This window comes from Capricornis sumatraensis, chromosome 2, assembly GCF_032405125.1.
Source record: "Capricornis sumatraensis isolate serow.1 chromosome 2, serow.2, whole genome shotgun sequence".
NCBI lineage: Eukaryota > Metazoa > Chordata > Mammalia > Artiodactyla > Bovidae > Capricornis > Capricornis sumatraensis.
In genome coordinates, this window is record NC_091070.1 from 206643042 (window position 1) to 206659796 (window position 16755).

Genomic DNA, 16755 nt, shown 5'->3' on the forward strand with positions numbered 1-16755 from the left:
CTTAGCTTATACCAGTCCTTCTCTGGCGTTTTATCTTTGCCTTTTGAAGTTCTATCTTTCCTTCACGATAGCGAACACCACACTACCATGATTAGCCCTGGAAATTATAACTCTCCTTCAATTTCTGATAAAGAGCTGAGTCAGCTCTTTTTTCCTTCCTCCTTCCCTCTTCCTTCTCTTCCACAAAGTACTTTTCTTCCAAAGGCAGGGCGATGCAGGGTAAGAGCAAAGCCTTTGGATCCACCAACGTACTATCTCTGTGACCTTGGTTGCTAACCCACATTCTCAGTGCCTCAAGAGTCTGACCTGTAAATTGGGGAGAAGTGTATTTGGGCGTGATGGGGATTAAAGCAGTTACCAGATGTAAAGCGCTGAGAACAGTGCTTGATGCACAGGAGCACTGAGTATATGTTGACACGCGTTTGATTTCTGGTGGCGAGCAGTCCACTGGGGCAACTAGCCAGGAGAGACGCCCGTCGGCCCGGAGCAACGCAGGCCGAGGCGTGGCGGATGCGGCGAGCCCGCGCCCGCGCCCGCGCCCGCGCCCGCATAGAGGCCGGGGCAGGGGAGCGCGGTCACGTGATAGAGTCAAGATGGCGTTGTCCAGCTGCTTGTGGCTCTTGGCTCTCGCTTTCCTGCTGGGTTCCTGCACTTCCCTGGCGCTGGGGCATCTCGACCCGCCGGCTCCCCTGCCGCTGGTGATCTGGCATGGGATGGGTGAGTGAAGGAGGGAGTGAGAAGAGAGTCAAAAAGGTTTGGCGACCCTTTCCCTCTCCAAGCCTGGGTTCGCGTCTGCAAAGTGCAAGTGTGGAGGGCGAGGACCGTGGTCACACAGCACCGGACCGGCTCCACGTTTTAGGATTTAGGGGTTACCCTGCATTGGAAAGGGAGATGATGAGGAAGGAACTGTCTTTTGGTAAGCGCTCACAGCGGGCTGTGCACTGCGGTAGGATTTTACGCGGTGTCCTGGTTTAATCTCAGGGCAGTGGCGTCAGGGTGCTGCATCCGACTCTCACTCGGGAAGGCAGGGTTGTGCCTGCGTGACCGCGGCATCTCCATCCTTTTGTTCATTCATGCATTGAACAGAGATTTCTTAGGCACCTGTAATTCGTTTATACTTTCGACGCGTAGCTATTGATTACCTACTGGATCCTGAGGATACAGTAAACTAAACAGACTAAATTCTTTGCTCTTTTAGAACTTCCCAGTGGAAGAGACAAACGATAAACAAATAAACATATGTCAAACGGTGGTTCGTGCAATGGAGGGAAATGAAGCAGGGGAGGGGGAGGATAGAGAGTGCAAGTGGGGGCTTGCAGTTTCATAGAGCAAAGTCAGGATTTACTGAAAAAGTGATTATCTGAGCAAAGGCCTGAAGTCCATGAGAGAAGATGCCATGTGAGTATTCGGTGGAAAGATAGCAAATGCAAAGTCATGAGGCGGAAGTATATCTAGTATGTCTACTGTGTTCAGGGAGCAACACTCAGGTCAGTGTAGCTGAAACGCAGTGAATCAGAAGAAAATAGGGGTAGGAGGATGGCCTGCATGTGTTGTTGGGGCTACTAAGGCTACTGTAGGAACTTTGGCTAGAAGAGACGGGACATTATTGTGAGTTTTGAGCAGATGAGTGACATGATCTGATTTGCATTTTAAAGGCACTCTAGTTCTTATATTCCTGATGCTGGGAGTGATTGAAGGCGGGAGGAGAAGGGGATGACAGAGGATGAGATGGTTGGATGGCATCACCGACTCAATGGACATGAGTTTGAACAAGCTCCGGGAGGTGGTGAGGGATAGGGAAGCCTGGCATGCTGCAGTCCATGGGGTCAAAAAGAGTTGGACACAACTGAGTGACTGAACAAAGATAAGTTGCTATATTGAGACTAGATTGTAGGAGGTCATGGACCTTTGCAGGGAAAAAAGTTAGAAAGATTTTACAATAATCTAAACAAGTTGCTGGGAAAGATTGAAGGCAGAAGAAGGGGACAACAGAGGCTGAGATGGTTGGATAGCATCACCGACTCAATGGACATGAGTTTGAGTAAACTCTGGGAGTTGGTGATGGACAGGGAGGCCTGGCGCGCTGCAGTCCATGGGGTTGCAAAGAGTCAGACATGACTGAGCGACTGAACTGAACTGAAACGAGGTGACGGTGACTTGAAAAAGTACAGTAAAAGGGGAGATGTTGAGAAGTAGTCAACATTTGGATACAGTTTGAAGATAGAACCAGTAGGATTTGCTAACAGATTATATATGAGATAAGAAAGGAGTCAAGGATGGTTCCATGGTTTTTGGCCTGGACAGCAAGAAGGATAAGGTTGTCATTTTACCAAAATGGAGGAGCCTGTAGGGTGAACAAATTAGGGGTGAAAATCAAGAATGTGCTTTGGGACTTACTAAATTTGAGATGTTTGTTACATATTCAGGAGATGTAGAGGCATTTGGAGTGTGAAGTCTTGAGACAGATACAGGCTGGAGGATTAAGTTGGGAACCTTTGGCATATGGCTAGTATTTAAAGCCGTGAGACTGGACAGGATCACGTAGGGAATGACGATATTCAGAAGAGGAAAGAGGTCTAAAGGCTGAGTTCTGAGGCATTCCCAGCACCTGGAGGATGAAGAGATGGAATGCATGTGTGCTAAGTCGCTTCAGTCGTGTCTGACTCTTTTGAGCCTGTGGACTGTAGCCCACCAGGCTCCTCTGTCCATGGGATTCTCCAGGCAAGAATTCTGAAGTGGGTTGCCATTTCCTTCTCCAGGGGATCTTCCCAACCCAGGGATCAAACCAGGTTCTTTACCCTTAAGCCACCAGGGAAGCCCCCAAGGGGATGGAGAGGAATTAGCAAAGGAGACAGAGATAGAACAGCTAGGGAGAAGGTGGAGTCAGAAGAGAGCAATGTCTTGAAACCACGTGAAAATGTTTCAAGAGGAAGGGATAGCAAACTGAGAAATGCTGGTGATAGGTCAACGAAGATGAGGCCTAAGAATTGGTTCCTGGATTTAGCAATGGGAAGATCACTAATGACCTTGATTAAACCACTTTTAGGGGAGTGGTGAGAATGAGAACCTTATTGGAATAGGTGAAAGAAACATGTTCAGAGAGGAATTAGAGTCAGTAGTTAGAGACTGTTTTTCAAGAGTCTGTGCCAGGGCCTCGGGCTACTGCAGTGGAGATAAAAGAGAACATGAGAGCTCTGTGTCCTCCCAGAGCACAGCCAGTCTATTTGGAAGCCACCTAAGTAACCCATGATTATAGTTCAGTGTGAGAAACAGAACATGCTTGAGCTCTTTTTCTTCTTTAAAAACGAATTTTTAAGTTTAGCTCTCAGGTTGAAAATGGAATGATTAAGTTCAAAATGGAAAATGATCTTAGCCCACTTATCCTACTCAGCAGTCACTTCGCTTCCTTTTCTTAATTCTTGGTTCCTTGAAACAGGAAGAAAAAAAAGTGCAGAATGTAAGTTCAACGTCAGCACTTACCTGAGCTTTCTTTACTTGTCGTGGTCTAGTCCTGGCCCTAAAGAGAGAGAAGATTTCAAGGTGCTTTGGGGCCTGTGAACCGCAGATGTTCTAGATGATAAGGGACCATGCACCTCTGCTTATTTTCAATTGTGAATTTGGGGTCCCTATGATACCATATTGGGCTTTTGAAGCTATTACGTGAGCTGAGCAAAAAATGTTGTTCTTTTTGTTGTTGTTGAGGGGAAACTCATGTAACATACACTTACCCAGGTTAAAGTACACAGTTCAGTGGCACTTAGTGTATTCATGTTGTACAACCACCGCTTCTCTCTAGTTTCAAAACTTTTTCATCACTGCAGAAAATATGTGTACCCCGTTTTAAGGAATCACTCTTCACCCCGTCTTCCCGTCACCCCAGGAAATGTTCAGTCTGCTTTCTGTTTCAATGGATTTGCCTATTCTGGACGTGTCATATAAAAGGAACTATACAGTATGTGACCTTTCATTTCTGGCTTATTTCACTTAAAATAACGTTTTTGAGGTTCATCCATGTTGTAGCATGTTTCAATACTTTGTTCCTTTTTATGGCAGAATAATATTTTCCTGTATATATCTACCATAATTTGTTTATCCAGTCATCCATTGATGGACTTTTGAGTGTTTTCCACCTTTTAGCTATTACAGATAATGCTGCTTTAAATATTCTTGTACAAGTCTCTGTAGGGACGTATGCTTTCACTTTTCTTGGTTGTGTATTTAGAGTTGAAATTAATGGGTCAGATGGTCATTGTGTCTTTAACTTTTTGAGGAACCATCAAATTGTTTTCCCAGTGGCTGCACCATATTACATTTCCACCAGCAATGTAAAGAGTTCCTATTTCTCCCTATCTTTGCCAACACTTGTTATTTTCTATTTAAACATATATTTATTTATTTATTTATTTTTGGCTGCACTGGGTCTTCGTTGCTGTGTGAGGGCTTTCTCTAGTTGCAGTGCGTGGGCCTCTCATTGAGGGGGCTTCTCTTGTGGTGGTGCACGGGCTCTGGGGCGAGGGGCTCAGTAGTTGTGGCACACAGGCTTAGTTGCCCTGTGGCATGTGGAATCTTCTAGGACCACGTCCCCTGCATTGGTAGGCAGATTCTTAACTACTGGACCACCAGGTAAGTCTGTTATTTTCCATTTTTAAATAAGTTAATTTTTAAAAAAATTGAAGCCTTTAAAGGCATCTTAGTAGGTTTGCATTGGTACCTCATTGTGATTTTGATTTGCATTTCCTTAATGACCAGTGGTGTTGAACATAATTTCGTGTGCTTGTTGGCCATTTGTATATCGTCTTTGAAGAGATGTCTGTTCAAGTCCTTTTCCTATTTTAATGAGATTATCTTCTTGCTGACTCGTAGAGTTCTTTGTATATTCCAGATATTAAACTCATATGAAGTATGTTTTGCAAATATTTTCTTCTGTGTGTTGTCTTTGCATATTTTCATTAATGCCTTTGAAGTACAGAGTTTTAAAAAGTTAAATAATGTGTTTTTACTCATAAGTTTCCATGATTGTCTTTGTTGTCTAGGAGACAGCTGTTGTAATCCCTTAAGTATGGGTGCTATTAAAAAAATGGTTGAGAAGAAAATACCTGGAATTCACGTCTTATCTTTAGAGATTGGGAAGACTCTCAGAGAGGTGAGGCGCTTCACAGTTCTGTTCCTTTGAAGGTTTGCTGACTGATTTCGTAGAATGTACTATTAAAATGCTTTACCTTGCATTTTTAGCAGAAGACCATACAATGATACTTAAGTTCTTGAGTGGCTTATGAGGGTACCAGCCTAAACAAGTTTTCTTCTTAGAGAAGGTGCCAGTGCTTGTGTTCAGCCCTGTCCTTTGATTTCTCTGTGGCTTCTCTTTCAGGATGTGGAGAACAGCTTCTTTTTGAATGTCAACTCCCAAGTAACAACAGTGTGTCAGATTCTTGCTAAGGATCCTAAATTGCAGCAAGGCTACAATGCTATGGGGTTCTCCCAGGGAGGCCAGTTTCTGTAAGTCCCTTTCTGTTACATCATACCACTTATATATCGTATCACATGAAACTGACTGTTTGCCCTTTGATGCAGATAGATCTATCCGTTTAGTGTTTTTGGAATCTTCATCTTCCTTGGATGGGAAGCTCTTCTAAAATAGCCCCTTGAAAGAAGCTCTGTGGAACTTAATTTATTTTCTATGAAGGAATAAAGATTTGTGTTTGGCTGTATCAGAGGAAACTAAATCCTGAAACTTTGTGGCTTTGGGGAACCACAGATTAAGTAACTTAATCTGGGAAGTTTTTTTTTTTTTTAACTTAATTTTGTATTGAGGTATAGTTGATTAGCAGATAATGTTGTTTCAGGTGAACAGTGAAGGGACTCAGCCATACATATATAGGTACCCATTCTCCCCCAGACTCCCCTGGGCAGTTGATTATTGATGATCTATTTCCATCTGACAGTGGAAAGTGATAACCTTTTTTTTTCCTCCAGGCGGGCAGTGGCTCAGAGATGCCCATCACCTCCCATGGTCAATCTCATCTCAGTTGGGGGACAACATCAAGGTAACTTTGTCCTTTTTACCTAAAATATTCTAGCATCTCTGTTTGTACAAGAAGTCAGCCATCCTCCCCCAAATCCTGTTTTTCTAAGTTATAACAGACTAGCCAGCAATGATGACAAAACAGGATCCCAGACACCTGGAACACAGGGGAGTCATTACATTACCACCTACTTTTCTCTAATATAATTGACATGATTTCCTGCAGTTGAGATGGTTGCAGCCGTGTAGCAGGCAGTGGTTGAGGAATTTGGAAAGTCCAACAATCTTTCCTGTTTTCTGACATGAGTGGTGTCCTATTGAATTGGGACTTAGGCAATGATTAGTGTCTAGGCTTTTTTTGTCTGTAAAATTAACAGCAGAGATTAAATCTTTCAAAAAAAAAACCCCAACAGGTTTGCTATTTAGACAGAATTAATAAACTTTTGGGGCAGATGTGTCTTGGGGTAGAACTTTATTTCTGTTCTGATGGATTTAGCTGTTAAGCTGGTTGAGTGTAGGAGCAGGATTCCCCTTATAATCAGGAGATTGGATTCATCCAATTAAGTGTTAATTGGGCAAGTAATTTGGTATCGTAGGGTCCCTTTCACAGAGAGAAGCTAAAACAAGACACTGCCCATCTTATGGGAATTTTTCAGAGGATGAAATAAAATAACAGGTAGGAAAATACTTTTTAAAAGTATATGTTTTATTCAGATGCAAATTGGTAGAAACAGCTTTATCATTCATTCATTGATTCCATGAATATTTATTGAAAACCTCAAAACAAGACAGATAAGGTTTCTGCCTTCATGAAACTTCCATCCTAGTGTGGGGAGACTAGACATGAAACAAGTAAGCAAACAAAATAAATATAGATAGTAGTAACTGTGATAAAGAAAAAAAATACAATAATGGAAGAATAGTGGTTATATTTGTGAAAGGCCTGGGCACTGGAACCAAACTGCTCATGTTCACGTCTTGGCTCCATCACTTACTGTCTAACCTCAGACAAAGTATCTAACTTCTCTATTTAAAAGTTTCCTATCTATAATATGCTCTAAATCATGATTTCTACTCCACAGGGTGGTTGTAAGGATTAAGTTAATTATTGCCAATATATGCTTAGAATTGGTATGTCTGGTACCCCCCAAAATGTTATTGATGAGGACACAGGTATAACTGGGTTGGGGGAGGAACAGGGGTTGAGCACTGCTTGAGACCTGGGCTTCTCAGATATGACTTCTCTAAGCCAAGACCCAAGAGATGAGAATGAGGCCCCCCAATGAAACAGTAAGAGAAGCACATCCTCCGGAGGGGAGTAGGTGCAAAGGGCCTGAGGCAGAAAGGAGAGGGAACACCAGGAGGAAGCTGGTTAAAGTATCAACTCCAAATGCATTATTTCCTTAAGAAATGAATGAATGAAATCAGGATCTATTTCTTGTTTTTGTTTCTCTCAATGCCCTGCACATAGTAGGTATTCAGAACACGATTATGAAAGGCATGAGTATCTGTCTTCTACTGCTGTAGGTGTTTTTGGACTCCCTCGGTGCCCAGGAGAAAGCTCACACATCTGTGACTTCATCAGAAAAACACTGAACGCTGGGGCTTACAACAAAGCTATACAGGAACGGTATGTACGGTTAGCCGAAAAGGATGCAGAACTGTCACTGCATGATAACGTCATGCGGACTCTCATGCTAACCGTGATGCTAGGAGTAGCTGCTAGTGATATTTAAATGATATTCAGATGACTGTGAATATACTATCTGCTTCATTTTATTGTAAATCTAAAACTGCTCTAATAGTAAATTTAAAGAAAGGGAGGACATTTTTCTATATAAGAAGAATGTAATTACATTTTCATCTTTAAAAAAAACAAGCCTATAGAAATTACTCAGGCTAAGAAACTACTGTTAATATTTGAAGGACAGATTCTTTATACTGTCAGCAGCAAAGGCATAACCTCTTACATCAGTGTCCTCGACTACCTATGTTTGGGTGTTTCAAAATATTCAGAATTACTTTTGGAGTAGGTTGTCCTTCAGTTGTTCCCAAACCTAAATTATATGTCACACCCCCTGGGAAATTCGTTAAAAATGAATTCCAGAGCTTCGTCCCTAGAAATTTGGATTTAGTAGGTCTGGAGTATTCTGGGTGATAGCTGAGATTTGGGATTAACTAGTATGGTTATGGGGCTTCCCAGGTGGCACCAGTGGTAAAGAGCCTGCCTGCCAATGCAGGAGACGTAAGAGACTGGGTTTGACCCCAGGGTCAGGGAGATCCCCTGGAGGAGGGCATGGTAACCCTCTCAAGTATTCTTGCCTGGAGAACCCCTTGGACAGGGGAGCCTGGTAGGCTATAGTTCATGGGGTCCCAAAGGAATCAGACATAACTTAGCAACTAAACAACAACAAACCAAAGGAATAAACTGTGATAAACTCACAAGGGCAAAGAGAACAGGAGAGGAGAGAAGAGATGATAAAAAAGATGTCAATATGTTTTTTGAAAGAAAGCAGATGAATGAGTGATCATTGTTTTAGCAGAGCAGAAAATTCGGAAACCTTTATGTCTGTTGAAGGAAACACTGACAAGAAGGGACCAGTTCACTTTTTATAATCTCAGAAAGAGTCAGGAGTTTAACATCTAAGATACTTTGGTGGAGTAAGTGCATGAGACTCTTCGTTGAAAATCTGTAGAAACAATGATCAGACTCCCCGAATCCCTTAAGTGTATGTCCAAGTGACTGCTCGTCCCCAACCCTGACAAGAGAAGCCAAATTTATTTTCTGGAGCAGTTTAACTCAAGAAGTACCAGACTTTGGGATAATAAACACAGGATGGTGATAAGACACCGTATTGAAAACCCACCTCCTCCTGTTTGATTCCCAGAATGATAGCAGCCAGGTTCTTATCTTCTTGGCAGAAGTTTGATGGATCCCTCCCTGAAAAAACTGGTCCCAGAGAGATCTGCAGGTTGATATTTTGCAATCCTCCAACAAATCAGGACTCCTTTGACTACCACGTAGTGAAACCACCAGTAGATAGTTGTCTAAATTAAAAGATGCTTACTCCTTGAAAGAAAAGTTATGACCAATCTAGACAGCATATTAAAAGCAGAGACATTACTTTGTCAACAAAGGTCCATCTAGTCAAGGCTGTGGTTTTTCCAGTGGTCATGTATGGATGTGAGAGTTGGAGTGTAAAGAAAGCTGAGCGCAGAAGAATTGATGCTTTTGAACTGTGGTGCTGGAAAAGACTCTTGAGAGTCCCTTGGACTGCAAGGAGATCCAACCAGTCCATTCTAAAGGAGATCAGTCCTAGGTGTTCTCAGGAAGGACTGATGTTGAAGCTGAAACTCCAATACTTTGGCCACCTCATGCAAAGAGCTGACTCATTTGGAAAGACCCTGATGCTGGGATGGGTTGAGGGCTGGAGGAGAAGAGGACGACAGAGGATGGAATGGTTGGATGGCATCACTGACTCAAAGGACATGGGTTTGGGTAGACTCCGGGAGTTGGTGATGGACAGGGAGGCCTGGCATGCGTCGGTTCATGGGGTCGCAAAGAGTCGGACACGACTGAGCAACTGAACTGAACTGTGTGAAGAACGTCTATTCAGCTCAGTGAAAGTGAAAGTGGCTCAGTTGTGTCCGACTCTTTGTGACCCCATGAACAATACAGTCCATGGAATTCTCCAGGCCAGCATATTGGAGTGGGTAGCTTTTCCTGTCTCCAGGGGATCTTCCCAGCCCAGGGATTGAACCTAGGTCTCCCGCATTGCAGGTGGATTCTTAACCAGCTAAACCACAAGGGAAGCCCAAGAAATCTGGAGCGGGTAGTCTATCCCTTCTCTGGCCGATCTTCCCCACCCAGGAATTGAACCAGGGTCTCCTGCATTGCAGGCAGATTCTTTACCAACTGAGCTATCAGGGAAGCTCTTGTTTAAATATGAACAGTGAGCCAAGGACTGCCACCCCACCCCTCTATCAGACATCTGAGGAAAGCTTCCAAAATAGAAGACAGATCAAAACAACAAAAAGTAAAAAGGGACTTGGAAGAAACAGATGGCAATTCAAGAAGCTGAAGGAAACCTTAAACAAAAAAAAGCCTATATTATTATCTTCAGAGATAAAGAGATCATCCATGACTCTAGAAAAGAATTCAAATAAAACCAGTCATTAAAGAGTAAGAGAGAGATCTTGGAAGTTCAAAATAAGATAGCCCGGGGACTTTCCTGATCCAGTGGTTAAGACTCTGAGTTCCCAATGCAGGGGAGCCTGGGTTTGATCCCTGATCAGGGTACTAGATCCCCCTTAGTACCAGCTAAGGCTGTGGCAGAAAGAAACAAGGTGCAGTGATGGACAGTAATGGAGGAGGTGCCTAGTTTGGCCAGAATGGTCTTTGAAGAAACGATATTTAAGCTAGGTCTCAAGGACAAGAAGGAAGGAGCATAGGAGATGCTAAGGAAAAAGGGATCAGGCAGCAGGAACAGAAGGCTCTTGTCTTTTGTCCCTTCGATCTCTTGGTGGCCTGTGCCCAGGGCCATGCCTCGGGCATACTGACTAATGTGCCGCTTGGTCACCTTTCCTTCTTTTTCTCCCACAGCCTGGTGCAAGCAGAATACTGGCATGACCCCATCAAGGAGGACATATACCGCAACCACAGCATCTTCCTGGCAGATATTAATCAAGAGAGAGTAAGTACCCAACCCAGGCTACCATTATTGCGCATTCCCTTTCCTGTTAGGGGCATTATAAACAGATGAGCAGTGACTGTCCAAAATATCCCAGGCAGAACCCAGGAAACGGAAGTTCTGTATTGGGGGAGGCCGTGCTTATGAGGTTCAGTTCCTTCTAGGGAGGCTGAAATTCACTTGGCTTTCTTCCTGTGGATTCTTCCTCTTGCCTAGTGTTGAAGCAGCAGGGTAAACTCAATAGGTGCTGGCTGGCAGGAACCTCAACTGCCGCCTTACTGAGGGAAGCCTTTCCAGTGGATCGCTTTGGGGTCATATTTTTTCAGAAGAGTGATTTACTTAAGAGACAGACTGCACAGGGGACTGAGTGTGTCCCAGAGATGAACATGGGAGATTCTGGCTCAATTTTTATTGGCTTATCTGGAGGTTTAAAACAAACAAACAAAACCAGAATTTGAAGAGGGGAGCGATGGGAACAGAATAGTATGGCAGAACCACTCAGAGTTTGCAGTTTCTTATTTTGCCTTGGCTTTCTCTGGCTAGCAGTCTTTGACCTATGTGATGGAGACCTGTAGAGCGCAGTGACAGATTCATGGTGGCCATTCATGGTTGCCATCTGTACGCCATGGTTGCTGGGAGCATTGTCAATCAGATGGCATGTTAAGAAAAAGGCTGTACCTGGTGTATTCTGGGCAGGAAGGGAGAAAAGCAGCCCACTACCATGGAGAAGATACCCAGGGTCAGGCAGACCAGAGCACTGTACGGTTTTAATTCCCTGGCTAGAATCTGATGGTAATGATGGTAATCTGATGGATCTTACTATTGACTTTTCCTCCAGGGTGTCAATGAGTCCTATAAGAAAAACCTGATGGCCCTCAAGAAGTTTGTGATGGTGAAATTCCTCAATGATTCCATCGTGGACCCTGTGGATTCTGAGGTAAGACGCTTCTTAGGCCACAACATGCCAGGAGACTGGCAGAGAAAATAGCATTAAAACACAGCTGCCTGGGGACTTCCCTGGTGGTTCAGTGGTTAAAACTCTGTTCTCCCAATGCAGGGGATGCAGGTTCAGTCCCTGGTCAGGGAACTACGATCCCACATGCTGCAACCAAGACCCAATGTAGCCAAATAAATAAATCAATTTTAAAAAAATGAGAAAAAAAAAAAACCCACAGCTGCCTGCTGGGAAGAATTGTCAGTCCCTTCCACCCACATTTGTGTAGAGCAGGGGTTCTGAGGTCTATAAATGGGACACTCAGGGTTATAACCCCCCACAACCCAAAACTGCAAACTTATATACAGTTGACCCTTGAACAACATAGGGGTTAGGGACGCTGGTGCTTTGCACAGTCAAAAATCTACATATAACTTATAGTTGTCCCTCAGCATCCACAGTACTGAACAAAACCCACATATAAGTGGACCCAAGCAGTTCACACCCATGTTGTTCAAGGGTAAGCTGAAGTTGCATTCTCTGAGGAAGGGTCTAGAAATTTTTTATCAGATTTTCAGAGATCTGTGATCCAGAAAAGGTTCAGCAGCACCAGTCTAAAATCTGTAACTCCCTGAGGTTCACATTCACGTTCAGCCTTGACTTGGCTTTGATTTCTTTCCAACCTAATCTTACTTCATTGATCACTTCATCCCCTCTCTGACCAAGTCATAGTGCACTACTTGAAATGCCCTGCTCTGGCAGGTGTTTCTTCTTTTGTGTTCCTTTGTTCATGCTTTAGTCTCTAAAATGCCCTTCCCTGGCCTTCTCCACCTGACGAGCTCCTGTTCAGCTCAAATGTCATTTCCTCCATCCAGAAAGCCACCCTTCTTCTAGGCAGAATTTGCTCCCTCTTAAGAATTATCAGTGTTCATCACACTGTGTCAGAGCACACCACAGCCTGTGGGCTGAATCCACCCTGCACCTGCTTTTGTAAGGCCCACGAAGGAAAATGGTTTTTTTTTTAAATGGTAGAAAAAAGTAAAAAACTTTGATAATGTAAAAATTACATGAATTACAAATTTCAATGTCTATAAATAGTTTCATTAGAATGCAGCCATATTGAGACTTCCCTGGCAGTCCACTGGTTAAGACTCTGAGCTTCCACTGCAGGGGACGTGGGTTTGATCCCTGGCCAGGATCCCACATGCCATGCTGGGATACAGCTGGGGGCTGGTGGGGAAAGACAGAGGAAAAAAAGAATGCAGCCATATTCATTTAAAAAATATTGTCTCGTGGCTTCTTTCGCATTACAATGGCAGTATTTAGTAGTTGCAACCACGTGGCCCCTTAAAGCCTAAATTATTTTGTGTTTGTTGATTATGGAAAAGTTTGCTGACCCCCATGCTAAACAATTAGTTGTGTCTGTGCATTGGACCAGAGCTGCTTAAAAGTTGGGACTGTATACATAAATTCATCTTTGAATGTTTATACAGCACAAGGATTTTCAGAGTAGGTGCTCAGTAACTGTAGGAAGCAGCAATTCTAGGGAATGGGAAAGCTCTTCGGAATGATTAACTCATACCTCAGGATCCACCCTTAAGAAAAAATGACTCGACATGCTTTGTTGTCCCTCCTTGCTACAGCCTTAGGGAGTTGTCAGTAGTCTTAGCTACTAGCCAGTCTTGAAATAGTCTGGCAGTGTGCGCATGTCTGATCTGACCTCCTTTCTTCCTCCTCTCCTGTAGTGGTTTGGATTTTACAGAAGTGGCCAAGCCAAGGAGACCATTCCCTTACAGGAGAGCACCCTCTACACACAGGTAACTGGGGAGGAGCGGTGCAGTCCTTGTCAGCCCGACGCTGGGAGCTGCTAGGTATTTTGGTGACATTCCTGATCCTGTACACTCCGGCACAGCAGGTGCTGTGGGCACGGCTCGTTAGACTACTGATTGTGGCACCAGCTTATCAGGCACTGGTTTACTGGTCTCCATCCTGAAGGTTGAAGGACCTGTTCCTCATGTTTTCAGGCCTGGGCAAGGGACATATCTCTAACTCCTTCTGATAACAGGGTTAGAACTGGCTTCCTTTGCTGAGGCGCAGTCCATCACAAATCCAAAGAGCCCTCACATGACAAAAATATGGAGGGCTGTTACTTCAAAACACTAATATCAATAGATGCTGAAGTCCTGTTTTTAAACCAGGCACTGACAGGGGAAAGCTCCTCCTGCAGGAGACTGGGAGGAACAGAGCTATGAATTTTGTTCAGCAGTGGCAACCCACTCCAGTGATCTTGCCTGGAGAATCCCAGGGACGGGGGAGCCTGGTGGGCTGCTGTCTATGGAATCGCACAAAGTCGAACACGACTGAAGCGACTCAGCAGCAGCAGCAGGCCTTTTTTTCAAGCAGCTTTTCACCACTCCCAGTTCTGGAGTCTCCCACACTCTCAGGCTTTTATCTTGGAGATACTCTTCCTAAAGTGCAGAAATGATGCATCTGAACCACTTGCCTTCTATTCAGATCCCAAGTAATTTCAGAGGCCAATTGTCATCTCTTGACTTCTCTCCTGCCTCTTTCCACCCTACCACGGGTGAGGTAAAAGGAAGCTAGGGTTTGTTAAAAGTTTTGCAAGTTCGAATTAAGAACTTGTCATGAAACTCAAATTGGTGGTTTGATGCTTTTGAACTGTGGTGCTGGAGAAGACTCTTGCGAGTCCCTTGGACAGCAAGGAGATCCAACCAGTCCATCCTAAAGGAGATCAGTCCTGAATGTTCATTGGAAGGACTGATGTTGAAGCTGAAACTGCAATACTTTGGCCACCTGATGTGAAGAGCTGACTCATTTGAAAAGACCCTAATGTTGGGAAAGGTTGAAGGCAGGATGAGAAGGGGACAGAGGATGAGATGGCTGGATGGCATCACTGACTCAAAGGACATGAGTTTGGGTAAACTCCGGGAGTTGGTGATGAACAGGGAGGCCTGGCGTGCTGCAGTCCATGGGGTCGCAAAGAGTCGGACACGACTGAGTGACTGAAGAGCAGGAGCAGCATCCTGGCAGTATCCTGACTGCTCATCTTCCCAACTCCTGTTCTTCAGCACCCCAGCTGTCATGACTTGTTCAGCTGCAGAATGTGGAAGTGTCTGAGTTTTGTTATCTAAGAGTTGGGTATGTTTTAAGTTCTCTAGCTAATATTCTCCCATCTTTGGCTCAGTCCCACTTGACATTTTGAGGCAGTTTTGTCCATGGCTTGCCCACTTATAGGTGGTCCTCCAGAAGCTTTGGGAAACTTTCCAGAAAGCAGAGTATAAAACCCTGTATAGAACCACCTCAGTGGCACATAACTTTTTTTTTTCCCCCAATTATTTGACTCCATAAAAATCAGAAGACACTAGTGGACCACCAACCCATCCCCATGGTGTCCTAAGAGAAGACAAGTCAGCTTAGATACATGGTGGACTAAAATCCTACCACCTAAGGCTTCAAGCAGTGAGAGGAACAGCCATCAAAAACACGTTTTTAATATTAGGGAAAAGAATGGGAGGGAAGTATCCTTGTTGGCATTTCATTTACCTAAATTTTAATACTCAAGAGAAAATACTGCATTTCTGAGAATATCTCATTAACTGTATGATTTTACTGTGAAACCATTAAGCTTAATTATGGCCTTTTTCTCTGCAGGACCGCCTGGGGCTCAAGGCAATGGACAAGGCCGGACAGCTGGTGTTCCTGGCTCTTGAAGGTGACCACCTTCAACTGTCCGAAGAATGGTTTTACGCCCACATCATACCCTTCCTTGAGTGAAACCCTTGTAGTCTGAACCAGAGCTCAGGGAACCCCTCCCACTTCCAAACCAGTTCCCTCTATGCCCAAGCCTGAGCTCAGATCCAGCTAGCAACTAATCCTTTTCTTTAGTCATCATCGAACATGCCCCGCTTGGAAAGATCCAAGATACGAGTCTTATCCTTTGCCTCATCCTATCAGCAGATGGTGTGGAATGTCAGTTTAATTAGCTAACAGCCGTGGAGCTTGTCTTACCACCTTTGATATGGTCAGACTCTTTTAGGAATCAGGAGTTTGCTGCAGGTCAGTGCCAGAGCTTTGCCCAGGCCTGGAAGAGACTGAACAAACTAAACCGATGAGATAGTCTAAGATGAATGACTTTCTCGGGAAAACCTAGCCACATCTCAAGCCGAGGGTCCAATACCCAGGCCTGAGGTATTCACTTAAAATGCTTTCTTAACTGTTCTGGTGATATGACCAGTGCTCGGAAAAGTATTGCTTGGCTAATGCAACCATGTAATTTCTTTAAGGCTGCCCTCCTCTGAGTATGTTACTTTCTGTGTGTCTTGGGTATTATTTTACAAATTCTGGCAGCCCACGATCTTGCCTTGGTAGCACTGTCTCCTTAGGTAGTGATGAATTAGTTGCTCTGTCACAAAAGGAGGGAAGTAGCACCCAGTTGGATTGCTTAAGGCAGGAAGTATACATATTGCTAAACTTAGATGGGGACGGTAGGGAGGTTTAAAGAAAAATGTAAAAATTTAAAAAGGAGGCAGTAGCTGGTTCTTTCCATTCCACCCTTGACAAAGCTATCCCTTCTGAATATGACTGGTGGTCTGGATTCCAGAGTTACTTTATTGCTGGCATTAGCAAAGACTGGGAGGGGAAAAAATGTGAACAGATCAGGCTTTCTAACTTCATCTCAAAAATGTGTATTACCAGCACACTCCAAACTGCTTCTGATGTGTTCTGTGAAAAAAAGATTGCTCAAGAAAGCTTAGGGAACATTCCATAACCCTCTTCTCTTGGAGATCTACCCACCTTAGAATATTAAGGACTCTTGAGAATTTCTGCTGAAGACATCTTAGCCCGACTCCCTTACCCCATGTAATCCTAGCACCACTTTTGGAAGACTGTTCTGCAGAATGCTCTGTCTGTGGAAACGATTTAGCTGCGTCTGAGGGAAGCACTTTATTGAGTGCTACAAAGTTTACCTTCTGGTTTTCCTTCATCTTTCAAGACTTTTCAACTAAAACAAGGGGATGAAAGGCAAGAAGTGGGGACGGGTGAAAACAATTTTATGAAGTTGTCTAAAATAAAGAGTAGTTTCTTAT

The 16755-nt window shown here is 44.0% G+C and overlaps 1 protein-coding gene and 1 non-coding gene across 4 annotated transcripts; one reads left to right on the forward strand and one right to left on the reverse strand.

The window, feature by feature from the left end:
* Positions 1 to 593: 593 nt before the first annotated feature.
* PPT1 (palmitoyl-protein thioesterase 1) lies at positions 594 to 16695 on the forward strand. Of its 3 annotated transcripts, XM_068964890.1 has the most exons (9): positions 594 to 717; positions 5034 to 5143; positions 5369 to 5496; positions 5974 to 6044; positions 7550 to 7652; positions 10626 to 10716; positions 11552 to 11650; positions 13393 to 13464; positions 15320 to 16695. In XM_068964890.1, the coding sequence occupies exons 1-9, from the start codon at positions 594 to 596 to the stop codon at positions 15440 to 15442; spliced, it is 921 nt and encodes a 306-aa protein (XP_068820991.1). In that variant the 3' UTR covers positions 15443 to 16695. The 3 variants fall into 3 exon arrangements, with proteins under 3 accessions (XP_068820991.1, XP_068820992.1, XP_068820993.1); XM_068964891.1 differs by lacking the exon at positions 13393 to 13464; XM_068964892.1 differs by lacking the exons at positions 5034 to 5143; positions 5369 to 5496; positions 5974 to 6044.
* Positions 14999 to 15146, reverse strand: LOC138074773 (small nucleolar RNA SNORA79). The gene has a single exon (XR_011144583.1). It is a non-coding gene; the product is annotated as a small nucleolar RNA SNORA79 (small nucleolar RNA).
* Positions 16696 to 16755: the final 60 nt, after the last annotated feature.

Coding starts and splice junctions, on each gene's coding strand:
- PPT1 (XM_068964890.1), top strand. CDS start 594: ATGGCGTTGTCCAGCTGCTTGTGGCTCTTGGCTCTCGCTTTCCTGCTG. Junction 718..5,033: donor GGTGATCTGGCATGGGATGG/GTGAGTGAAGGA, acceptor TTTGTTGTCTAG/GAGACAGCTGTTGTAATCCC. Junction 11,651..13,392: donor TGGACCCTGTGGATTCTGAG/GTAAGACGCTTC, acceptor CCTCTCCTGTAG/TGGTTTGGATTTTACAGAAG.